Raw genomic sequence first — 26,900 nt, 5'->3', positions numbered from 1 at the left:
CTTAATGCAGAGTCCAGCTCTCTTTTTGGAAGAAAAGTTATTGTTTTGGAGGGAGTTAATGGACTATTTGCAATCAGTATATTTGGCAATTCAGGGCTTAGTGCAATAATTAATTTACAACAGGCTTTACTTTTGTTTTCAAAAGGGCTGTAGTGTAGCTTGAAATCTAACCCCCATGGCACATCATTAGAAAAACTGAAGTTTCATTTCAACACTGATGTCTGCCATGGCTCTTGGTTTTATGACATGTATACATTTTATGACATATACACATTTCTGTTCATTTATTCAGAAGAACAGTTAGCCTTGATTTGGGCAAAAAAGCAAGAAAAGCTTCAGAGACGGCACAGTTTATTTATGGATGTTCTGTAGATTACAGGCAAACTATGCTGGATAATGGAAAAAGCGGTGACTGAGGGCACAGAACCACATGGTTGGTTCTGAGCTGAGCCATTGATAAGCCATTGCTCTTACCCATGCTTCTCACACTGAGCTCACTGTCAGCTTTTTGGCACAGGGACAGCTGCGGACCCAGCCTCCCCCTGTGTGCCCACCTTCAACATAAGCGAGCTCCATATCCCTGTTCTGACATCAGCTATCCATCACTTCATCCCAGCACTGCCAGGCAATGTCATGAGGAACGGCTGTGATGAGGCTTGTTTTCCAGCAGTAATTAAAACTGGGCTAACCCATGAGGTTGTATGAAGTCAGGCTGCAACACTGGTTAACTGCACACCTCACCTCTACAGCAAACGTTCAGAGGAAGGAATTTCATTCCCTCTTCTGCTTGCCCAGAATATTTGGGCACAGCCCAGATAAGAGTCTCAAACTTGTACCAAGAAGTTGTACTTACTAGTTTCAGAGACTACATCAAGATGAGTAATATCATACAAACTTATCTCCAAGTTTTGTGTGGTTGACCTGGCCTGAATCAAGATTTTATCTTAAGCTGTGATAGTTTTGGATCAGTTCCACCCTATGCGCCCTGTCAGCTGCCGGCAGCCTCAGTGCTCATGTGGATGTAATGACTCATCTCTACAGGAATGTTGCAGCAGCAAAATGTCCCTGGGCTTGTTATCCAACTGGGATCCAGGAGTGGAGAGCTAAGATTGTCATTAACAATGTGATCAGTGGTGTTATTGTGGTGCTAAGACTGGTTCACTAACGTATGGATGTTTGTGCACATCCTTGCAAACCTAAAATACTCCTCTCAGCATTGAGCATTATTGTTATTATTGAGTTCCCTCTTGCTGTGTTTTCCTGTTAAAGGTTAGAGATGCTCAAAGTTCTTGACCCTCTGCTAAAGGGAGTGTTGTGCTTTAGAGAATATTCCTCTAGCAAGAAGCAGAGAAAGACACTCAGCACTGCAGGAAAATGAGGAACCCTGGGAATGGCAACCTGCATTGGACTGGTGGCTCATCTCACACTGCTGTCGCCCAGCCATCCTCATTCTCAATGCCAGCTGCTCAAAGGAAGGAGCAGAGTTATGAGATAACTTGTCCACTGGGTGACACTCACTCCTAACCCACAGAGACACACCATGCCTTGTGAACACAGGGGTCTACAGACAGAGGGTCTTCAAAGCGTGCACCACAGCTTCCCCCAGCTTCTGGTGGTTCCTGGCACAGCGCTTTGCTGAGCAATATCTGCTCGCCATTTTGTCCTGTGCATAATCTAGCCCCAGTAAGTAATAAAAAGCAAAGTCCTTCAGCATGGGGGAAACATCTCTGTAATGATACGATAGGTCTGTGCATCTGTTCTCACAGCAGGGACATGTACTAGAGCTAATCAGGAGCTGGAAGTTGTGTTCCCCAGGAAATTCTGACATAGGAAAAAATTAATTCCAAATTAGATGGAAATGACGACATTTCTAATTTTCTTACAAAATGAGATTTCTCCCCCAAAGTAGTTTTAGATCACCAGAATGTTTTAGTTTGATGGTGTAATCCAGATTAATTTCATTCTGATTCTTACAGTGTATTAAAATATTAAATGTAATTACATGCATATAATAACACATATAATAGAGAGTATGTCTGAATTAGTGATCTAATAGAGGATAAAATTTAAAATGTAACTATTTAAAATGAGAGTTGCTGAGTTGGAGAACCTGACTTTAGTGTCTCACACAGGCAAGCAGTCCCCTCCTTCTTGTCAAAAGGGAGCAGTGGATGCCTTGGAAGACAACTGAAATGGAACCAGCCCAGAGGATTGCCGCTGAGGATTCCACTGCTCCCCACTGACTGTAAAGGAAGTATTGCATGGCACAGTTTTCTCCCAAGGCATTTACATGCAAAAATGGTAGATTCACCTCTCCTTACTCTTCATGTCTTCAGTGAAGCCATCCAGTCCTGTGGAGTAGATTACCCAGGCAACTCTCACAGTCATTGCAAAGAAATAGGAACTTTGGCTACATGTTTTTTCTCGTCCTGTTATAGGGATTGTGCTCTGCAAGGTCTGATTGATGTTTCCAGATTATTGGTGGAGGCTGAAGGGCTGAAAGGACTAGATCAGCTACTCTAAATAGCAAGTCCTTGTTCTCCAAACAACAAGTGTCTGAAATGACATTACTGACTTTTAATGAAGGGCCACTAGTGCTGTTCCTGTAAGGTTCTTTATTCCAATACAATTGAATTTTTATCTGCATTCTTGTTGCTTGTCTCAAAGAGAGGCCCCCACTGGATGTTAATGGCTATGTTGCTAGCTGATCTTTCCATGTCCCATGCACACCAGCATGCTTTCCTCCCTGGGGACTGAAGAGATCTCATCAGTAGTTCCCCACATAGATGATCCACCACAGTACCATTGATGACAGTGACACCATGCCACGTATGTAAATGGAGGAAAACTCAGGGAACCAGGCATTCACAGCAATTAGGTGTTTAATGGATGCTCTAGGTCCATGAGGAGGGGAACCAATGAGGTGGGGATGGCTCTCAGGGGTGACAAGGAGGACATCACTTTTACTCACCTTCTCTCTGTTGCTGTGGGATCATGGGAGGTGGCTGTGGGAACGCTTGGCTAATCTGGCCATAAGCAGCAGGATAAGCAGCTAAAAGGAGAGAAAGGGAAACAAGAAAGAAGGACAGATTTCAGTGCTGGGAAGCAAGGAGCTTTCACTCCAAACCACCACACCGTGCCTGATGTGGGCTTTGCCTCTGTGTTTTGGCTCTGTGAATGGCCATCTCGTGCAGCCTGAGGTGTGACATAAGAGCCATGGTCATGCTCCAGGAGGTGCCACAGGGCCTGAATCATCCTCCCTCCCTCCAGCTCCATCAGCAGGGACACCCAGGGCAGCCATGCAGTGTAAATGGGGGGCTCTGCTGAGACCACTCCCAGCAGAGATGTGCAACCATTCCAGGCAGTGACAGGAACATGTTCACTCACGAGCTCAGTGCAGAGATGCCCACGCTGACGGCCACACCCAGAGCACGTGCACACCTTTCCCCCACCTCATCTCTGGCACCCTGGTTAACTTCCATGCTCACAAAAACAGTCCACACCTGTGTTTCCCCCTTCATGTGCCCACAGGCTGTATAGACACAGTTGCACGTACACTCTCAGATATACATTTTCTTTCACGCCTGTAGAGACTTCCTCTCTCTCACACAAACACAGTGGAAACAGTGAGCAGCAATTAAACAATTTTCCCCATCTCAGCTCCCCCACCAAGCAAACAAGGGGAGTCATTCACTACCACAGATGGTAGATGATGTGCCTTGCTGCTAAAAATACAGAGTATGGGTCGCCTGCAAGACCAGAGAGAAGAGGATACGGGCCATGTGTGTGTAGAGGGGTTAATTAACAGCTCAAAGGGTTGAGTTGCTTCCCATCTATCAAACCTCACAAGCAATAAATGACAATAACTAAAACACTGGCAAATGAAGCCCTACATGGAGAATTAAATTAAGTTTCCAGATACAGCGCTGACATGAGATAATAGCCATTCCTCAGCGGGAACCCATGATTGCTCCAGTTACCACAGGAAATGACTTTGGGGTGGCAGCTTCCTCGCAACGTTGGCCATGGACACCTCGTGAGGGGAGGGTGAACACGGCAGGGTCGTGGTCTGCACCAGGTCACTTTGGCTGGTGTCAGTCCATCAACTGCAAATGAGCTGCTCAGCACACAGGGCAGCACGAGAGGAGGCTGGCCCACAGGGAACTGTGGTGAAATCTGCTGGGAAGCAGGGGGATGTCTGGGTAGCTCTTAAGCAAAGCTCATACTGACTAAGTGGGGCTTGGCCACTATACACGCCTGAAAAAAGCGGGTGTGTGCAGGCATTCCACAGCCTACCAGGCACCAGCAGCAGTGGCTCTGCAGGGTCTAGCTGCCCACCTTCCTTTTTTGCTCAGGAGAGCACTCAGGAGACCTGTTATAGAAAGTGGCCTCCAAAGCAGTGGCCTGATTTTGCCCTTGTGCTGAGGCAGAGCAGACACAGTTCTGTTGATGAAGCTTGGCTGAGGTGCTGGTCAGTGGGAGCCTTTCCATGGGAAAAGGAGGAGGTTGCCTCCTTTGTGAAGAAGACCCTGGATGTCTTGATGTTTGTGCGAACTGAATCGGGGAGTCTGCGGCCCCCAGCTTGTCCCTTTGTATCAGTAAAAACCTCAGCCTCCTGAGGTGTGTTCAGAGGGTAATGGCTTTAGAGAAGAGAAAGGTTTATTGGGAGAAAGTGTTAATACTAACGACCTGCGTACTGCTGCACTCCAGCGTAGGCTTGCTGCAAGGGGTCTGCTGCAGTGGGGCTCTGTGCTGTGGAGACACAAGAGAGACAAGGAATTAAGGGGTTAAAACATGATAGGCACTCTCCCCTTATCTTTTATCATCAATATGTATTATGTAACAGACAAACCCAGGGGCTGAGGGTTGAAGAGGAGCAGCTCACTTGCCCTATGGACAGGAATGTGGAGAACCCCCCCAGGATGGCTAAGAGGGTTCTGTCCCCCAGCCATCACCCTGTGAGATCTTGGAGCACAGGACAAATAAACCTCTCTCATCATTTCCCAAGTTTAAATTATGGATCTGCACTGATCATGCAGATTTTTGGCACTAATCAACCCCAAAGAACCCTCATCTTAAGCCAGGACTAACACTGTGCTAGGTGCTGTGCAAACTCAGATCTCAGTGACAGCTACAGTCACATGAAACTTTCAATCAGAGCAGAAAACAACAGGGGCATAGCAGGAGGAAGGAGAAGAGAACAAAGCAATGGCTCCTGTCATCCCCACATCCCTTCGAAGGACTGTGTTGCTGCCAGGCAGCCCCCAGTGAGAGAGAAGAAGCTGCATGGAGGGGAGGGGGACACCACTTGTCTGCTCCAGGGAGGATGCTGTGAATCGCTGCATAAGGCATGCAGTCTCTTGCTGGCTTCAAAGTGTATTTTCTCTCTTTACAAGTGTGCATTCCTCCCCACTAAAACTGTTTATTTTTGTGAAACTTTGAAGTCTTGCTCAAATACAACCAAAGCTAGTTAAGAATTTTTTTTTTATTTTTCTCCTTTGGTTGATAGGGAGAAAAAAGAGAGAGAAACGTGTTGGATAAGCTCTTTCTTTATCTGCATCAATAAAATATTTAAAGCAAAGCTTGGCTAAACCTCCAGTCCAAATGTCACCTTGGCCCTAATATTTCACTTCTTGTTATGAGCTTAATTTGTATTTATTGGGACTGCACAGTTCTACATTTATGCAGTCCCTCCAACCTATTCCTTGTAGGATGAGCCCTTAGGGAACTGCCACTTTCCCACATCCATCCCACCTTTTTTCCTTCTTACCCGCACAGAGGTGTGGCTGGAGGCAAGGCTTGGAGGATGCAAAGGTGGGGGCCTCTTGGAAGGAAATCTGGTGCCATACACCTATCCAAGGAAAGACACTGACTGTATGGCAAAGTGTGGGGGAGGTTGTCATACGTGAGTATTACATACCCAAGGAACACGGATAAAGTGTTTTCTTACAAATAGAAATACCAGCTTGAAACTTAACTTTAAAGATCACCATTGGTCATGATGGAAACTTGCAAGGTCTTGCACTTTTCTCCCAAAATACAAGGAGGAATGGTGAATTGACCAAATTTGAGGTGGCAAACCCAATTAGCTGGCTAAGTCTTAGAAGCTCCTGTTCATTATGGATATTACTGGACCATGTGACTTTGAGGTGGGGTAGTCATGGGAAGAAATCAGTGGGATTGCAGTCTTAGCTTGGAATGATTTCCTAGCTGACTTTTGGCAAGTCCCTCAATATGTGTATATGTGAAATGGGAAAGCACTGTCTTACTGTAAGGATTTTAGTTTCTTACAAAACAGTGTGAGGAGAATACATTAAAACCTGTGGGAGGTCAGTGGAATTCAAAGTAGAGATTCTACACTACATTTTTAAAGAGTAGTTGTTCCAGTAAAATAATGGAGAAAATGTTTGGAAAATACAATTATTTTTTTTTTTTAACTTAATATTTTCTTCTTGAAGAAGAAACCAACTAAAGTCTATTCTTTTTAACCTCTGCTTAAAACTCTTTTCCTTGACAAACAGAATATTGATCATATTGCTCCACAAGAAAACTGAATAGCTATGAAAAGTTGAGTAATACATCAGTTCCCTCACCCCTTTAGGAGAATAGATCATAATAACTTAGACCCTTCAAGTCCTGTCAGATAGGAGATATCTCCTGAGAAAGATGAGGGAACCTCTGGTGAGAGAAGCAAATCTTTATAACTGTGGTTTTGCAGACTGCAGTGAAGGAAAGTATCTGCCATCTCTGCCCCAAAGGCAACTGTCCTTTCATTGAGCAGAAGAGGAAATTGTCTCTGCTGCTCAGGAAATGCAGTTACAGTATTCCATTCCTCCCCAAATGAGGCTGATTTGGACACAATTGTTCTCCCCCTGACCTGCTGATAATTAGCAGTGGCTGGCACTTCACTGATACAGGAGAACTCACTAAGCAGGAACTATCTATGGTCCTTTCCTTCATTTCTTGCCTGATCTGGGCACCTGTGGGTGCTGCCTGACCTCCCAGCTATGGCTGGATCTATCTCCTGGACGTGACCACCTGGCCCACTGCAGAGCTGCTTGTCCCACCTGTGGATATCTCACCTGCCTTTGGAACCATACTTTGACCATCACAATTAAGATATTCTGCTTAGGAAATATATGCTGACAATCCCCCACTTTTAATATTAAGTATTAGAACTGGGTAAATACTTTATTTAAATTGTTTGGGATAACAGGCCATGAAATGCAGTCTCTTTGCCTTTCACACTAAGGCTTTCAGAGTTAATTATTTTCCCAGGTATTAATGACTTGCCACCAAGGGTAATATCTAACTGAGTGCTTTTCATGAGGCTGCCTTGTGACCCAGGCCATGCATGGTGTTTCCTCTTGGCGCACAGCACATGCAAGCCAGTGGGAAGGCTTTGCCTTGGTTTCAATTAGCTTTGCTCCAACCTGGATATCACTTCCTCATGGGAAAAAACTATGTTAAGCATCTGTTCTAACACAGGGCCCTAACTGACCCAGCCATCCCTGGATGCTCTTGAAAGGAGAGTTGAAAGCAGCTCTGGGGAGACAGCAACTCCTGGCTTGGGGCTCTGTTTTACTTGTAGTGTCATACCCTGCCTTGGCCATTTGGGAAAGTCCAAAGTTGTGGTGAGTCACAACCAGCAGGAGTTTAACTTGGCACCTCTTAAAAGTGATGACCTCTGCTGACTGGAGAGCTCGCCTTTCTTAGCTTGAAGACTTTGTTTATGTGGCAAATGAAGATGTGACATCAGCATAGGGACGTGTCCCTGCTGGCCAACACGGCTTGTGAAGATGCAGGGACACAAACTCCAGGGCTGGCTGGGCACCCTGGCAGGAAGCCAAGGCATCCTGGGCAGCCATGAGCACATCTCCATGCTGCTGCTCCCTCTACCAGGTGAATCAGACCTAATGAAGGGCATAATTGCCTTGGCTCCCAGATGTAGCATGGATGAAGCCAACAGCTGGTATTGATGCAGAAATCTCAAGACACTGATTAGATATTTGAGGAAGTTGTGGCCATGCTGTGTTTTGTAAAGTGTCAGCCCTCTTACCTATGACGGTTCATCGAGGGCTCAGATATATGAGGAGCTCACAATTCAGAGTCAACCTACAACAGGGGTTAGGTGTGGCTGTAGCCCACCACCTGCTAAGGTTCAAAGTGATTGGGAGTTGTGAGTATTTTCTGTATCTCAGCACAAGGAGACCATCAGATCGGGTGGCTTTATTCCTCCATAAGTTACACATAACTTCACAGGGTGGCCTTCACATAGATCATTAGTGGAGAGTTAACCTGCCTCAGTCACCCTTTCTCCCATCCAGCTTACCAGTCGTCTTTGATACTGAAAATATTAGTTGAACACAAACACACAGGGCTGGAGAAACACCTCAGCTCCTCTGTGTGCTGTCTGTGCCAGGGTGAAAGCCCACAGTGGTGCACAAGGTGAGGTGTATCAAGGCTGCTAAGAGTTATGGATGAGAGACATGGATATCACAGAGCACCTTACAGCACCTTCTGGACCAGCACCAGTATGTCTTTAAGTTGTATCATCATCCAAAGACCTTAGATGTGCTGACTCTGTGCAAATGTGCCTGGGGAGAACATCTGAAACAGATTTCCTTGTGGCCAGACCCATGGAGGTGTCATGTCCAACACAGAGAAGTTCCTGAGATTAAAGGTGTTGTAATGTAAATTACAGCTGAGGATTAGCTGGTGAAGAAAAAAAAAAGCAGAGAGGCTCCTGAGAGGCCAGAGGACAACTATCAATCATGTCAGCCCCACTGAAGTCCCTGTGGCCTTGCTGCTTTCCAGGAGCTGAGGATCTGGCCTTGCCAGGGCAAACTAAAGGTGTACTGTGAAAACAGATGCTAATAGTAACTTCATTTGGCAGCTCAGGGCAAGAGCCTTATCCCTGGACATCTCCTCTATATTAATTTGATCATTTCCATATCTCTACGGGAAAAATCCTGCTCGGATACAATTGTCTCTTTGCAAGACAGTCCTGGCCAAGATGCCACAAGGTGACCATGGCAGATAACCTTCCATAAACCTGGAGACATAAAACAAGCCAATGACCTACTATATGGCCATAAATATAAATTTAATGAAGGCAGCACTTATTCATTAGGCAGAAGTCAAGAAATACCTCCCAAGTCCTTCAAAGAAAGTAGATCCGTTAATGTCACTTTCCAAATCCTCTGCCTGATGCCAAAAACTGAGGATGATTTCCCAAGTCAGCATGAAATACAAGTGCTTTAAAATTAACACCAGGAACTTTCTTACTCCTGATATATCTCTAGATTGAAATCCAACTTTTTTAAGGGGCTTTCAGTTAGTGTTGGGCCTGACATTTAGCTTTTGTCAGAGAATGAATGGATGGAGGTACCAGAATGAAGCACGTTGTTGAAAATAAATAAAATTAGTTTAAATCATATTCTATAAAGAATCCTCCCTGACATGTCAGTAGCCCAACTCCAGTGTCTCTCCAAGATAAGCTGTTATATGGCTGCCCCAAGTGAAAATAGTTGTAGGGGACAGAGGGCTGGAGTCTGCTGTGGCATTCAGGGGCATAAATCAGGAAGGTCTGCACAGAAGCGAGTGGGATGGTGAGGAAAAAGGATGATAGTTACAGCCTGAGCCAGCAAAAGAGGCCCTCAAATGCCCTCAGTGGACTATGGTACAGCCTCCTTGTCCCAGCTCAGGTAAGAGAAAGCCAAAGCGGTCTGCCCTCTGAAACCAGATGAGTCCAGTGCTTCTGAAAGGCAAAAGCAGAGCCTTGCACATTTTCAGTCCCTAAGATGCCTTGTGATTTCACTTTGGTGGAAGGAGTGATCTTACTCCTATGTGATATTCTCTCCACTCCTTGCTTCTGATTATCTATGCCTTTTGTGACTGACATGCTCAATTCCATCTCTTTCACTCTATTTTGTGCAGATGCTTCCTACACAGGTCTGAAACAGCATGTTATGAGCTGGATGATCCTCAGCTTTGTGCTCTGCCCCACCTATTCATCCCTGTCATTGTCCTGGAGGTATTCTATACCTCTTCCAGGAGCTGCAGCCTGGCCACCACCCCCTTTGGGAAGGTGGATGGGGGAGGAGGGCAATCAAAGCGAGGCAGTGCTGTTCAGTCAGTGGTGGTGGTGGGGGGTTAATAACATAATGATAGGAAAAAAAAATCTATGTGAAGGCCAGGATTAAAATAAATAAATAACTTAGTGGGAGGGTTCTATTCACCTTCTCCTTAAATCCAATTTAAATCACTCTCTACAGCCCTAATCTATATCCATAATTATATCATTTCGTACAACAAGCTAGCGAGAGGTCTTAAGAAATTTATGTAGATTAAAATTCATGGGTGCCATAGTACAGATTCCATATTATTAAGATTGATTAGGACAGCTGATGCTGTGATTAAAGAAGCCAGCGCTTACTGTTGTAATTAATTAGGTATTCAGACACAACAATAACTGCAATAACAGAAAGAATGTGCTGATCTGGCAGAAAACAGAGGCTGATCCTGTGTTTTATAGTCGCGTTTTGCCATTTAGGGGTGGACACCACTCAGTTAAAGACATGTTGTCCCTCTGTCTCTTCCCTTACACATCAAAAGAGCAAAGAAATCCAGGGGTTTTATACCCTCTGCTTCCTTCCTATTAGTAGGAAAAAGCCCTTTTGGTAGCATCTCCATCTATTGTATGTGCTTGTTTGGGACAACATATGGCTCTACTATAAAATTTGTATATTTCAATCATGGAAACCAGGATTATCTTTATTATTTTCCTAATAGCCCCACCTAGAAGCCCCATCCCTAATCAGATTCCTTCTGAGGTGGATGCTGAGTGAAAACATGATAGGGGACATGTCTGGCAGTGATGAGCTTCTGGATAACAAAGCAAGAAAGGCACAGATGATTCAGAAGGGCAGACAGGTGGACATGGCTAGTCAAGGTGACAAACATTCAACAGCAAAGTCAGGACCAGACTTCCCTCTCTGCCAAAGGCCGTAATCACCTAAGTTGGTGTCATGTTTTAGAAGCACTAAAGGCACTCTAAGTCCATATTTTGGGGGAGCATAGTTTAAGTCATCTTTAAAAATAAAGCTCAAGGTCTTAGCTCACATTGATAGTACTGAAGACATCAGCACAGAGTCTGATTTGTGTTTACATCTTCTTCTAGATCAGAGAAGAAAACACTTTTGCTCTGGAAAGGCTCACACATCTGACTTAAATAACCTCATTCATTACAGCTGCAGCATGGTCATTGGAAGTACACGGCATCATTAAAATGGCTTGGACTACAGCTGAAGATGGCAACTTGTTATTATATTTTTAATGAGTGCATTCCTTCACTTGTTTATTTTCCCAGTAATGCGTGGCTTATGGCACATGGCAGATTGTTACAAATGGGTCAAATAAATGCTTCCTAGCCATAATGATGTCTCAGGTGCTCGCTGTTGCAGTTTTGGAACTGCTGATACAAATATGAACAGGAAAGATCTCACCTGGAGATTTAGAGGGGACAAACAACACTGAGCCAGATATTTCTTGTAGTGAGGAATTTAGCCTCAGGGTAGCTGAGCCAGGCACATTTCTAGGCCATAGTGTATGTCTGGACTGTGGGGTTTGGTATTCATCCTGGACCTTCTACAGGTGCAGGCAGGTCACTCCCTTTCTGTTCTCCTGATTCACCTCCTCTCTAAACTCTTGTCTAACACCTTTCAGGCCTGAAATATCAGGGTAGACATTGGGATGTGGGAAGTCAGTCCTTTCTTCTCCCTGCACTAGTGAAGCCCTGCTCTTGCCCAGTGCCACTGGATGGTTCCTGCCGTGGTCAGGACTGGACTCACTGGTCTGGAGCAGCAGCCTGTCCATCAGCAGCACTGCTAAAGGACAAACTGATGGATAAGGATGTCACAGCAGCATGCTAGCAACTTCTGCCCTGAAAAATTAACTTGGGTAATGATAGTAATTACAGATGGAGTTTGAATGCGGTCTCTGCTGGCAGCAGGTGAAGTTGGTGTGTGCCTGATATCTCTTTGGTGAGCCAAGGAAAATGAATCGAAGGTCTTGGTTCAGTTACAAGGATGAGTTGCTACATAACCGGAATTCCCTGTGAGGAACACCCTTTCTGCCTATCTCAGTTGTGACTTGGAAAAATGCGGGCATAAAAGCTTGGTTGCCCATTTGTACTGGCAGCTAGTCCTCACCAGAGAGGGCACAACCCTGAACAGGGGATGAAGTGGAGATTGCTGTCTTGCTGGCCCCCATGTAAACACTGTGTGCTAAAGGGGAGTGGTGGTGGAGAAACTTGTGCTGGGTCTGCAGAGTGGAAAGATAGAGCCAGTCCTGGAAGTGGTGAGCAGTCTGAAACAGAACCACTCTGTGCCTGAAAATAATAAATGAGGTGGCACACTTTTAATGGATTAAAGGGAACTGAGGGGACTTAACTTTTTTTTTCCTCAGCAACATAAGTCCAGACTAAATGCACTTAATCAGAATCATAGAATATGCTGACTAGAAAGACACCCATAAAGATTACCAAAATCCTGCACAGGGAAACCCCAAGGGTCACACCACATGCCTGAGAGCATTGTCCAAATGCTTCTTGAACCTATCAGGTTTGGTGCTGTCACTGCTTTCCTAGGGAGTCTGTTCCAGTTCTTAGCTGGGTGAAGAACCTTTGCTGACACCCAGATTAAATCTCCTCTGGCACAATTCCAGGCCATTCCCTCAGGTTCTGTCACTGGTCACAGAGAAGAGATCAGTGCCTGCCCTTCTGCTTCCCCTTGTGAGGAAGCTGAGGAGCTCAGTGTCCATGAAAGCATTCCTCATCTAAGGCTTCACAAAGCTGCCAAACTGCTGGACCCCCCTGGCTCTGGTCAAGCTGGACATCCTTTGGCTCAGGAGGAGTAAGGGGGGTGCAAGATGCTATGTGGTGTATTTCCTCTTCTTTCTCAGCATGTGACTGGACAGATGATGATGGAGCAGTCCTCACTTTTCTGGGAGCTCTGCTTTGTTCCTGCTTCCAGTTCTCTTGTTTCACTGATTTTTTGACAGCCAGTCCCTTCTCTCTCTTGTTTGCTACCCTTTGGTCTCACAATTTTCTCATCTCTCTGGCCCTTTCTCTTACCAAAGAGGCTCTATCTATGGAGTCAGAATTTTGTCAGTCCCCCACAATGTAATTCAGCGGGGCTGGACCTGTTAGCAGAGAGCAGAATTCTGATGATGTGAGACACAGCAGAAGCCAGTGCAGATGGTGTCTACTGTTACTGTACATCACACATGGTTACAAGAGAGGCTCTGGGCTCTGTGTGGCTAAGAAGCTTTGGCAGAAGAGTGCAATCCCTGCTACTGTGACTAAATGTGGAAATGGCAAACGCTCTTGTGCTGCTGCAAAGTGACTCACAAGATCATGGCACAACAGATTATGCTCTTTGTCCCCACTATATGTTGTGACACATTGCCATGTTCAATAGCTCTGCAAACTGAAAGATTAAAGGGCGGGAATTAATACACAAAAAGGTCAAATCTCCAAAGGGGCTCAGACTAGTGGAAGCGGAAATACTTATTGCCTTGTTATTCACTCTGTGGCAAAAAGTGCACTGAGGCATTATGTACTGTCTGATCTTGGAGGAGGTGAGACCCTGGCTTGCAAAGGTTATGACTGCAAGGAATGGTTTTCTAGTGACACTGCATGGATCCATAGCCTGACCAGATTAACAGAGAAAGCTAATTCCTGCAGGGAGAGGAGCTGCGATCAAAGCCCTGGTGAGTAGGGATGTTCAAAGTATTCTAGACTTTGCCAGAAAGCTGTGGTTGGTTTGGTAATCTGACTGAAATGATACCATGCACATCCCTTCTCCAGTCAAGGGGAATCTTGGAAAAAGAACACCAGGGTACAGAAGAAAAAAGAGTGAAATTACAGACTAAATACAGTTGTGTAATATGGACTTTTATAGAGACTGTGTTATTCTGGATTCCTTTGGATGCAGCATCAAAAATATTATGGCTGGTCAGAGAGGTGAACATGTAGACAAACTGCACAATTAATGGAATTTATTAGGGTCTGAATGATATGGATATCATGCCTCTAGAGATGTTCATTGTCCTGTTTTGCTATTCTCAGTCAACAAAGAACATTCTGCTACAGTCTATAATGGTGTGAACCCACATTTGATGTTTTTTTGTGGAGTATGAAAGAGTATCTGAAAGCAATATTCAGGATTTAAACAATATATAGCAAGTCATAATCATAGCAAGACTATGATTATGTACATAATACAGCAGCAGTCTCAGCCACTTTCCGAATGAGAGATACACCATAAAAGAAAGTTGTTTGGAGGATGCTGACTTTGGATGGGGACTGTCATGATCTTCCTCTCTCTATAGTGTTAGTGCAATTGCCTGCTCAGCTGTAATATTTTATTTCTACCCTTGCATTTAGAGACAGAGCCATGAAGAACCACAGGGCAGTAAGAGAGGCAATAGAGGAGAGTGAGAAAAATCTCATAATGATGGAACAAGCTGCCCAGTGATGAAAATTTCTTTCTAACCCCAAGCAATTAGTGGCTGGCTTATATCATAAAACATGAAGTTTTGTGTCCTATCTACATTTTTATCCAGTCTAATATGGCTGTGGATGTTCTCATTACCCATGTAAGTGTCTAATCCTTTTATTTTTAATGCTGCTAAGCTCCAGGACTGAATAAAGCCTGTGGCAAGGAGGAGAGGTTTGGAGAGTGCATAAATGCTCATGAGAAGGAACACAATTAGATGGAGCAAATGCATGTTGTAAGCTATGTGGACTTGCTTTCAGCACTTCAGGGACAGACAAAAGCATAATGAGAGGTAGGTGTTTGACCTGCCTCTGTTCCCTTTATACCTCTGGTATAACTTAAGGTGTCACCACATTATGGGGAAGCTGAGCAATGAGAAAGACAAATATATTGCTGAAGTTACCCTGAGATAAATCCAAACTTTACACAGCTCAGATTGTTTGGATGTCAGCTTTACTGGCAGAAGGGAGTCTCTCTGCCTGCAGTGATGAGGGGCAGGATGACTGTCACCTTTCAGTGTGTCAGCCTGTTGGTGTTTGTGCAGGGACTTACTGCCTGAGCAAGTCTCTCCAAAACTCAGGCAGAATCAGATTAAGTCCACTGACTTTTATATAACCATAGATGAAATACCTGAGGTATTCTTTAAGTATGGGGGTAGATTGGGATAGTAACAAAAGCTCAAGCCATTAGGATTCACCTAGAAAGAGCATCTTTTCTCTCATACCCACACTAATGGATCATCGAAATTGGCTGAAAAGATCTAAGTAAACCAGGAGAAAAGGATAGACATACATAGAAATGGATGAATAAACAGAGAAATGATTGACTGGCACACAGGCAAACTGAAATAAATGGACAGAAGAACAGATGGCCTTGTTTATATAACCTTAAAGACAGAATGCTTTCTCAGTTTTGTAGTTGAACTCACTGAGTATACTAAGGGCTCTCTGCAGTCTTGTGATGAGTCCAAATTGTCTCCAGTCCCTAAGCTGCTACAACACATGTATACATGCCTCATTTTGAGTACAGTAAATCCCTCGATTTTAATTCTGTTTAGAGTTGAACTCAAACTCCATGTATGCAAAGTGTTTGTTGGGAGGAGGATAATTATTTGTCAATACCTAGGAAAGACTTTAGTATTTCTACATTATATGGTATTTTTCCTTGTAGCTCATGAAGTTCCTTATGACAAATCTTCTGAGTTTTCAGACTAAGGATTATTTTTTCTTAGAGTTTTTCCGGGCTTTTTGGCTGGAACATTGAACTCAGTATTTGATTTCCTAACAGACTAGATCAATCTATCAGTTCCCCAGGGTGAAATACTCCTTTGCCAGCTGGTGATTAGGATCAATTAGTAACATGTACTTAGATTTTTATTGCTATGATTGTTACCATTAGTATATGTACAGGAATGGTAAAAAAATGTCTTCCTAGAGGAAGTGTATGGCAGGAGAGAGCTGTCACAAATCTAAATGATGCTGAAAAAATGTAGGTGCACATTAAGGAATGATAAACTCCTGAGTTCTTGGTAATTACAGATTTACACTGTGTGTGTATTTGTAAATACAGGTATAAGGGCAGGTTTGTATCCTTTAACCTCCCTCGTTCATCTCTGACTACCAGTGCTTGCAAAATCACTTCTTTAGTGCTGGCATCTTCAAGCTAGGCACAGTGTGAATCCCAGCAGCAGGTCTCCTGCAGAGTGCCACCAAAGGGTGACCCTGAGCCCATACAGAGGCTCTATTAATGCAGCTTCACTCTCCAGGCCTGGTAAGGCAGCAGGATTTGTGTGCAGTGAGCATTTTGGAGGTCAACACCTGTTCCCTGCACACAGGAAGCCTCTTGGGTCAGCAGACATCGGACCCTTTGGAACATCCTCCCAGAGCCATCTGGCTGCAGGGGAATTCCAGCAGGAGATACCAGTGCTGGGTGCAAACAGGCTTAGCACAGCTCCTTCAAGGCTAACCAGAGGCAAGACCCTTGGCAGTACTGCGAGGGGATCTGCCAGCATGAACTGCTCGGGAGTCAGGTCAATTTTCAGCTGAAGCAAAACATGCTGATTGTCCTGACTGTATTCACCAGACATGCTATCCAGCAGATATTGAGCACTCAAATATTCAGTACACAGTTTTTCCACCTCCAACATGCCCTTGATGTTTATCATCCAGATTGAACCGTTTAACACTGTAGCTGCGTAAGACACGATACACCACCGCTATAATGCGCCCTGATAGTGTGGGGTATAACCCTTCTGAACCTATGCCACAGGCTTTTGTTGGGCAAAGCCTGTGGGTGTGGACAGTATCCCTAGGACTGAGGCAACAGGCTGTGGGCACAGGATTGCTCTGGCTTACCTGGATAAGGGTGAATGCCATTAGCAAACACGGCTTCAGCGGCTGGCTGCCCATTAGCCTGCGGCGGGAGGCCAGTGAAACCATTCACCCCAATTGGAGATGGGATGCTAGGCACAGCTGGTGCAGTTATGCCAGGAGGCGTGCTTCCACCTGCAAATGAGGAGGACACAAGGGCAGAGCTGGTGAGTGCTGCAAACAACAACTTCATGGAGAAAACTGCTGACACAACAGCTGTGACCACCACCCAAAAAAAAAAAAATACAAAAAAAAGGAGAAACCAAAAAAGCTCACAAGATGCTGAGCAAATAAACAGACAGCTTGCAATTGCTCCCGTGTTCAGAGAGCCCTCAAGAAAAGCTTGAAAAACCTCCAAAAACTCTCAGTCCCAGCCTTCTACAGCAGCCCCTATCAGATTCCCTTTGGATCTCTGTGGGTGTACCGATTTCCGGGACTGCTCTGTCTGCATTCTCTCATGAATACACCTTTCATGTGCAAACTCATTCTGAACTTTCTCAGCACTAGGGATCTGTAAAAGACTTGTCAAGTTTATTTGTAGCCTAGAGGTAGCCAGTGATACATTTTTTAATGTCATTGTTTGGCCCAAACTTGACTTCATACTGTTTTAACAAATATCTCCCGATGATCTGGGGCAAAATTTGGACTAAATTTGTTCCTTTCATTGAATCTTATTATTTTTTTCTTCCCAGATGCATCCTGGGTGGGGGGGGGGACTGAAATGCTGCTATTTCAGAAGGACAAATTTGTCTTTATGTTCTGAGTGGGATCTTGTCACCCACTGGTTGAGAATTCTTAAATTTCTGGGGAGAAAATTAAATCCTTCTGCTACCTCAATGTCTTCTTCCTATGTATGTGTAAAATTACTGGACAGTCTGTTCTTCTTGCAACATGTTCAGGATGATTTCAGGGACCAAAAATGAGTTTTCAATGAGCCTGAAATAATATTTTTTCTCTTCCTAGGTGTGTGTGGGAAGTTAAACTATCTTATCTCCAACAGTATCTTTCTATGTCAGGGTATACTATGGATTGAAAGCACCATTTTTGCAGTAACCTCTCTTTTAAACCAATTGCAGATTTTTTTTTCACCATTGCAGCATTTCATGATGTGTTAGTCCAATAACATACTTTAACAACTGCTTAAATCTATGTTGGTGCTTTAAGAAAGCCGCTACAGATGCATGAGATGTTTTAATATGTTAAGATTTGAGTAGCCCAAAAAAAAAAACCCAGCACTTCAGCTCATTTCTTATACCCTAAGCTGACAAGCTGCTGCTTCCCCTTTTCTTATTTAAATGGTGTTGGCCTTTAAAAATGTCCTCTGTGGAGGTACAGGGAGCCAGCAGTGGCAACTGAAGTCCAAAGGCAATGCTCTTAGCATATGCCACCAGCTTCCAAATCACAAAGGCCACTTAAAATTTCAGTTGCTTTTCTGGATCTCTCCTTTATTTGCATAGAAAATGTAAATTTATTTTTTTTTTCCTAAAATTGCAGCAAGGGAATTGTGCTTGCTATTTTGTGCATGTCTAAGGAAGTTTAGGCATATTTATTGGAATTCTTTAATTTTCTTCTTATAAAGAACCCCCCTGGAGAGGTCAGATCTGTAGCTGTAGTAAAACTGGCATAATGCCACCGTGGAAAACAAATGGTGGTGGTGCATGCCAGTTGTGGATTTCATCCCTCGTTTGAGATCTCTTCCTGTAGCTACACCAGGTGCAGATTTACAACATGGAGAGAGAGAGAAGGAGGGAGGGAGGGGAGGAAGAAGGAAGGAAGCCTAAATGAATTTCATTTCTAGCCCCTCGCTGCAGATAGCAGAGCAGCAGACCCACTGCCAGACCCACTTTTCACCCAGATTGTAGCAGTGACAGGAGAAATGTAAAACCTGAACCAAGCTCTCAGAAATGTCAAATTAATTGCCTCACAGTTATGGACTGTTGTGTGAGATAAACCTGAGTCTTGATGGAAGACTGTTAAAATGACAGCAAACAGCATTAAAATTTTCTTGGTCTAAATTACCCACAGGGAGTGCTTATTGCACTCCACTGACTGCAGCTCAAATGAGATGTCTAAGTTTTGTATGGTTAAAGCCAGTTGAGATGGATACTGTCTCTCATCTGTTAGATTTGCCTGGATCCAAAACTCTGAGCCCCTAGGTCCCATGGGAATGAATGAATTTATGGTCATATTCCCAGGAATCCACTCTTCTAGAGGTGGTACACAGAGGAAACCAACTGTTTTAGGAGGCCTGAAGATACCAGCACAGAGGCACTGCACTGAGCCAATACCTCCAAAGCCTCTAGGACTTCTGGGTTACCAGAACCTTTTTTTCTAACACAGTTTTTCTTTTGCTTCAGGAAGATCAAAACACTTCCTTTATATTTCTTTTTTTTTTTTTTTTCACGATGTTCCAAACACTTTTTCTAGTGCCTGTTTTTTGTTGGTGTTTTTTTTTTTTTCTGAGAACTTTGAAATATTTCATTTTTCTTCCAAGGCAGAACAAAGATATACTTCAATGACTAGAAATCCTGCTATGAAGCAGAATGATCATTTTCTATTTGGCTTTCTGAATGTTAACAAAAGCCAGCAGGAGAATTAATGTTAGGCTTCAGATATCTCCTGGCTACTCAGAAATTGCTGCTAGTGTTGTAGGCTTGCTTGCTCAGACATTATGTGAAACATTTTCTGTACATCTTATCACATGCTTTGTGAGTGTTGTAGTAATACAAGGAGTAATTTCAAAGTCTAAACATTTCTCCTAAGGAATAATTGTCAATGGACATTTCCACAACCCACCACAGAGGTTTTTTCATGAAGGAAGCTACTCATTCAAGGTAAATCTGCAATAATGCCAAAGTGAATAGGTTCTGTGATTGAAAATATGTCATTAGGAGAGTGCAAAATCAGCTGCCGTGAAAGACATCAAGGGATCATCTAAACCAGCATCTTATTTTCAATAATGACCAGTCATGGGTGATCCAGAAAGCATGTAAAAAACATGAGTTTCCTCTCCTCTATTATGACAGTGAGAGTTTAATAGTCCGCTCGTCGAGTCAAACACTGGAATAGGCTGCCCGGGGAAATGGTGGAGTTTCTGTCCCTGGGTGTATTTTAAAGACACACTGATGTGGTGTTGAAGGGTGTGTTTTAGTGGTGGGCTTGGCAATGCTGGGTTAATGGTTAGCCATGATGATCCTAAAGATCTTTTACACCCTAAATTACATGATTCTATTCTAGTCTGAAAGGCACTGCTCATAGCAGAAGTGGAAATGATTGCACCAAAAAGGAGCTGGGATATTTTTCATGTGCTGGAGATCCTGATAGACACAGAATTTGGAAGTTGTGCAGGTGTCTTCATGCCCATGACACAGAATGCACTCATTTTCAAGAATACACTTATGTATATTCAAAAGCTCTTGTGCTCTTTTGTGTTGAGTCCACTGCAAACCACTGCCTGGATTCAGCTTTACAGGCCCTGACAATATTTGAATTCCAGGCAGTCTTTGTTTGATGTTCTCTCTGCTTCCACCAACAGAAAACAAATCTAGCTAATGCAAATATGATAATCTTGCCAGCAGTGGGTTTAAAGGGTGCACATATAATTAAGCCACTTTTTTATTTGGATTTTCAGTAGCTCCATCAACTTTTTGTTTATACATTTATCATTGTGTAAACATACATTTTGAAATGTGCAGCATAAGATTTTTGAGTCAAGTGCTTTTCGTTGGGTCTCCATAAAGTCTTGTGGAATGAGATCTGTCTTACGCTCCATTCTCTCCCCAGTCCCTCATGACACTCTATTACAGATGGTCCTTTCAAGATGTACCTTTGAGTCCTCTGCCTCCCTACCAGACTCTAATACATTGCAAAATTTCCCAAACCCTCACTTTCAAAATTTGGCCCCACTTTTCCTGCTTCCCTGCTGTTAGGCCATGTGTCAGTCCAGGACTACCGAGCTGATGATTCCGTGACCTGTTCCTGTCCAAATGGGAATCTTGTTCTTCAAGCCCCAAGAAAGACAGCCCTGTTCTCGTCTCAGCTTATTTCTCTGCCTGCTGAACCATACACTGCAGCTCCTGGAACGGGCTTTTTACAGCCTAAGCAGATCCTGGGAGCCCTTCCCTAACTACCTATCTATGTTCCTGCAGCCAGAAACCCCATCACTAAAAACCCTCATTCCAGGTAGCACCAGATGTCTTCCTTGAGTACCTCCTGTCCTATTTCACAACAGGGGGAAAGGTTCATGTGTCACAAAGGCAAAATTCATCTTGTTAATGATATTGCATCTCACCACAACCCTGTGTTTTGCTAGTCTTTGGGACAGCCTGGCTCTGAGAGCATCTGCACTGACCCCTTGGATACATATATGCACCAGTAAACCATGTAGGCCACTGTGGGATGTTTTGCGATGTTTGGAGGATTCTCAGAGCTAAAGAGAGGTTGTGAATGGGATTAGACTGAGAAGTGTCATAGAAGCAAAGAATAGTTAAGGTTCTAAAAAACCTCTGAGATCATTGAGTCCAACCATTAACCCAGCAGTGGCAAGCCTGCCACTAAGCCATGTCCCTGAGTTCCACTTGTACAAGCCTTTTAAATAACTCTGAGGATGAACACTCATTCACTGATCTGGGCAGTCTGTTACAATGTTTGACAACCCTTTTGGGAAAGAAACTCTTCCTAATATCCAGTCCAAACCTCCCCTGGTGCCACTTGAGACCCTTTCCTCTGGTCCTTCCACTTGTTGCCTGGGAGGAGAGACTGATCCTCACCTGGCTAAAGAGCTAACAATTCCTGCCAGGTGTCCTGTGGGCTGTGCCCAATTTCCCTGCCCTTTTCCCTCTCCAGCCCACTGTCCCCTTACCTGAGGTTGGAGTCATGGGGGCGGCTGCCAGGCCGTTCATGTTCAGAGCCGCCATCTGCTGCATCTGGGCCGCGGCAAAGGCTGCCATGGGGTTCAGGTATCCGCCCTGCGCCACCGATGCCATGATCGCCGCTTGCTGCTGCATCAGCTGGAACAAAGAGAGCAGGGAAAAAATATCACGCGGTCACTGGCGGGGCAGCCTGTGGCAGCGGCACCAGGAGGGCACTGGGGAGGGTGGGATGCGCCCTGATGTTTTGGGGTGTCAGCACACCAGCCCTGTGGTACCCTCCAGGCCTGGTCATTCTACTCGCCACAGGAGCTGAAGGCAAAGGGCATCTTTGCAATTTGGGTCCTTATGATCCCCACCCCACCATGTGTTCCCTAGTGTGGAGGTCTCCTGTGACCTGGACTCCACCCATCTTGGTACTTCTCTGGTCAGAAAGGCAGAGAAAAGTCTTTATAGAGACAAAACACAATATGCCTAAGCAGAGTGGTTTCGTGGCTTACATTGCTTGTATCAAAATTCTGGAAAAGCCTGGGGGTTACTGATGGGAGAACAGCATATGTAGGAAAAGGGGATTCTTTCTCCAAAACAGAAATTTTGACTAGTGCTCTAGGGATAACCTAATTTTTTTCCATCTGTCTGTAACAAAAATAACTTTTTCTGATGCTGCTAGGAAGCTTCACTTGGTACAGAGAAAAACCACAACCAAAACTTCTAACCAGGTCATAGCAACTATTTGCAACACTATCAGAGACCCCCCCAGAAGTGCTGTACAAGAGAAGGGAGCTCCCCTGTTTTATCAAGATTAATACTGTCTAATGAGAAAACCCCTTCCCTATGGTTTTGATCTGGGTTGACTTTCTGAATTAATTTTTTTCTAGAAAGTGGTCAAAATGCTGCTTCTTTCAAGGCGCTTACAAAAGTCAGAAATAAGGAGCCCAGGTAGCATTTTCAGACATTTGGGGCTAAAAATATTGGAGCAGAAGGCTGGTGAATGTTTATGAATGCTGGAAACGCTTCTTTCATTAAAACAAGACTGTGTCATCGTTATATTACACTCAGAACCTAGCACGCAGCTAGTGCAGTACAGTATGGCTGCAGAGAGATTTTAAAATGGTCTTGGTGTGATGGATAAGACAGTTTGGTTTGCTTCTTGTCTCCTTCCCTGGTGTTATACAAAGATCTTTGGGTATGTCTGAGTATCCAACCCTCAGTAGTGATAGGTGCTGGGTGCTTAGAGAAACTTTGGGGGAAAGAAGACGTGCAGAAAGTTTGGCAAACCTCACTCTGTACATTCCCCAGCCTCTGCTAATCTGTGGCTTGATGATAATAGTGGAAAAGAGAAATTCTTTTCTGTGGTGATTTTAGAAGTGAGTCATGTCTTTGCTGTCTCCAAAATTGGAGTAACTCTGTTCCACTGCTCTCTCTGATTTCACTCTCTCTCCCATCAGGAAATCACCCTCTGATGCTGTTCTTTAAGCACATGGGACATGCTTCTCAGAATTAAACAGACCTCAGAAGTCATGGCAAGGAACAGACTGTTCCCTTCTGTTCACTTTAATATTGAAGTATCAGCTAAGCTAGCTGTTCTTACACATACACACTAAAACAAACCCTTGAAATCATTGCACTCATTCAAACTCTGAAACTGTGCCTGTCACCATCCATAAACAGTCCAAAGTAAGGGGTGCTCTGACAACAACCTGCTGAATAACCATTCACAAGTTACGTAAACTTGGCTTGATTTCTCCAGCAATAAAGTGTAACACAGGATATCTGACTCCACACATTGTCAGATCTACGGGTGAAATGTGTGGTGCTGGGTTTGAGTATTATTATTTTTTGAAGCCTGGTGCAGATTGGTGGCAAAGTGGTGGCTTTCCCTTTGATGTTTAATTGCTCTTCTCTATTTTACCCTGTGTAAGGTACTTTTACATTTTAATTAGTGATATTTTGCTCTTTGCAATTACTGATGGAGTGATTAGTCAATCTTTTGTACTATACACTATATTGATTCTCCTTTAAGGAGTACATTTGTTCCTGGGCATCATTTGAGTTTATTCTCCAGAGGAGGTACTGAGCAGGTGATGGTAGAAAGTATGCCAAGGAAGTGAAGGAGGAAGGGGAGTCCATCCATCTTTAACACTGGATTGACTCCAACACTAGGTGTGCTGGCTCACATCTCATTTTCTGTTTTGGGTATTTTTACCTGGGTGATGCCTAAAAAATTCTTTTTGGTTTTTAAAGTATGTTTTTCATACATTTGTATCTTTGTAGATTTTTAATACGTATTTTATAGCCTCTAGCACCTTCTTACCCCTTTTCACACTTTGACGAGGTAAAATAAGGTTCTAACCTGTGATTTGGGAAACTAGATCAGGTGCTTCTGCTACAAAACAGAAGTGTTCCTGTAGAGAACAGTCACCCAATATCTATTATACTCAATGTTCTCTGACATGTCCTAGAGACCTGGGAACCCCTCTGGCATGTTGAAATGAACCATTTACATCATGATCCAGAGGACACAGACCTCTCTACAGCCTTCAGACCTAGTCCATAGGGTAAAAGTGGGATTGCCTGGGGCTGGAAGGAGTAGAGCATTCCACACCTGAACACAGCTGTGTACCCCAGCTGATGATGGCTTTGCCTTCTTGGCTGGAGAGGTGGCCTCAGCCAAGGCCCAGGAATGTCTGGATATTTCAACCCTTGACAAACTTCCAGACTTCTGAGGTCACACATCCCATTCATGCCCATCCCACTCTGTTTCGGGGTGCTCAGGGACAAAGGTTAAGGGGGAAGAAGAGGAGGCTCCTACCCAGCCCAGTGGCTGATGGTCAGAGGATTGCTGAGTGCAATGGCACCATGAACATGGGAGGACAGGAACTCAGTCACCTTGAAAGAAGCTGACAGCAAAAGACCTGCCTCCTCCCCCTCCAGGGTGACTCTAGGGAAATTTACAGAAGGAGAACAAGTCCTGTAAGGGTCACCAGTCTTCCTTCTAAAACCTCCAAGGCATTCCCATTGAAAGTCACCCCACTCCTTCCCCAGCTCCCCCTGAAGACAAATGTCCCATCCACTCTCCTTTCACTTTGAAAGAGACCCAGTGTATGGTCCCAGTTAATAAAGCTGTAGAAAGTGAGGCAGTGACCCCACCAGAGGCAAATCAATAGCAGCAGGGCCCCTGGGTATTGTGTACTTTAAAATATGCCATTTGAAATGCAGATTTTTCCTGCCTGGGTTGGGGCTACAGAGCACTAATCAGGAAGGCAGCAGCCTTATTATCTCAGACTGATCCAAGGGGACAGAGAGGAGCTTTTCCCTCCCTTGGCTTAAAGGACGTACTTCCTTTTGCTTCTCTTACTTCCTTCGCATGACCTTTGCCTCAGCATTTAGAGCTTCTTCCCACCCATTTAAAATATTCATTCCTTCTTTCCTGCTATCTTTTCTATTGCTCAAATATTTATCTTCTGAGGAGACCAGGAGATGCTACCAGACTGGTTCCTGCCCTTGGACATTGCCTGCAAGTCACCATCCCAATGCTTGAAGCAGGTAGAGAGGCACTGGAAAAGCTATCCGAAGTGTGGGAAGGGGTGGCAGTGTTGGCTGATCAATAGAGACACCTGTAAGGGTTTATCTCACACATATTTTTCCTACTTTAGGTTGCAACAGCACTCAAGGGCAGGAAATACTTTTCTTACAGGAGGAACTTTTTTTTGTCCTTTTCTTACAGGAGGAACAATTGCATGGAGAGATGAAGGAACCTTCTCAGAGCAAAAAAATGCTGCTAGAAATAGAAAAAGCATGCACAGCCTGCCTTTCCCATCCCCCAAAAGAAATGTGTGTGAAACTGAAGGAGGGGAAGAGGAGAAAGTGGGATTATTTCTGATGAGCTCTTTCTGAAATAGTGTGATCCTTCAGTCCTGCTCTGAGCAATGTGATGACCTTCTACTTTTTCTCCAGTGCTATGTTCTGTCTTTGTCTCTGAACTGCATAATGTTTTGTTTGACTTTTCATATTCTTCATTCAGCAATAATAATAATAAAAGTGATAACAGCATCCCACACTCCCCACCTCTAATGATCTATACAAAGACTTAGCTTATGAATCCTCGTGGTATTCCTGTGATAGAAAGAGGTAAGTAAAGTAATCAATCAAGCAGTAATACAGCTCATATTTGGTAAGATCATGTAATTGACAAATTCATGTTTGGTATAGCTTACTGGCAATTGGGACTTAGAACTAAAAATACTTCCCAAGCCTTGAAACAAACAGATGATAATTGGTAGAAAAATCAGGATTGTCCTTCATACTTCTTATGTTTTCTTGGAAATAGAAATTTCTGCTTTGAAAATAAAATTTAAATATAATTAGGATATTAAAAAAAGCTAAAAAATATGCAACACCTGGATTCATATTTCTTAGTGTCTTTCCAAAGTCTGACACACAATAGCTTTGGTTCCTATCTTCCTGAGAGCAGTGGAAAACCACCCCCCAAAAGACCTAAAAAAATTTGTATGTAGAGCCCAAACCTTAGTGTTCTTTATTTCTAAATTTCCAGGGAGCTGGTGGACAGAAATATGCTATTATCCCTGCTACAAAGTATTATGGCCTCAAAATATCTTCCTCTTCTGGATCAGTGCAAATAATTTTCATAAGAAGTAGTATTTACCAAATATACTGTCCCATTTTGGTAATTTAAATGTAATAACTATTATATCCAGAAGGTAGCCTATAATAAGTAATTTTTCCCTGATTTCATAGGGCTAGCTGATTTTTTTTTAAGTATCTCTCCAAAATAATTTCACAGTACGAATTGAAGAAATATTAGAAAAAGCAATTCTTCCTGTCAGCACTACCTCAGATCATTTAGCAGAAATATCTTTTCATCTCCATGGGACCTGGACAGGGAGGCAGAATGAGGCACCCAGGCTTTTATGGCCACAGGCATGGTGATCACTGCTGCCCTAACTTCTCAAGGAGATCACTTAAGGTGATGTCCGAGAGCTCTGCTGTGCTGGACATTCCAAATTTTTGTTGCAGTTATTGTCTGCAGTTCAGTAGAAACAGAAAAAAAGCATTTGTAGTTTTTCAGAGTGAGGAGAGCT

At 43.8% G+C, this 26,900-nt stretch overlaps 1 protein-coding gene across 16 annotated transcripts in view; it reads right to left on the bottom strand.

Moving 5' to 3' along the window:
* Positions 1-26,900, bottom strand: part of CELF4 (CUGBP Elav-like family member 4) — a 705,470-nt gene that overhangs the window by 48,190 nt on the left and 630,380 nt on the right. For 6 of the 16 annotated variants that reach the window (XM_015653356.1, XM_015653359.1, XM_015653357.3 and 3 more), the window contains exons 7-11: positions 21,792-21,939; positions 16,916-17,065; positions 5,771-5,851; positions 4,687-4,752; positions 2,972-3,052 (exon numbers count right to left, since the gene is read on the bottom strand). In XM_015653356.1, coding sequence (XP_015508842.1) covers positions 2,972-3,052; positions 4,687-4,752; positions 5,771-5,851; positions 16,916-17,065; positions 21,792-21,939 — 526 coding nt within the window. The remainder of the gene's footprint in view (positions 1-2,971; positions 3,053-4,686; positions 4,753-5,770; positions 5,852-16,915; positions 17,066-21,791; positions 21,940-26,900) is intronic. The other 10 variants (XM_015653365.1, XM_033520455.1, XM_015653366.1 and 7 more) reach the window with 4 other exon arrangements.

This window comes from Parus major, chromosome Z (genome assembly GCF_001522545.3).
Source record: "Parus major isolate Abel chromosome Z, Parus_major1.1, whole genome shotgun sequence".
In the NCBI taxonomy this organism is placed as follows: domain Eukaryota; kingdom Metazoa; phylum Chordata; class Aves; order Passeriformes; family Paridae; genus Parus; species Parus major.
The sequence above is the reverse complement of the archived record's forward strand: the minus strand, read 5'-3'. Positions and strand labels throughout refer to the sequence as shown.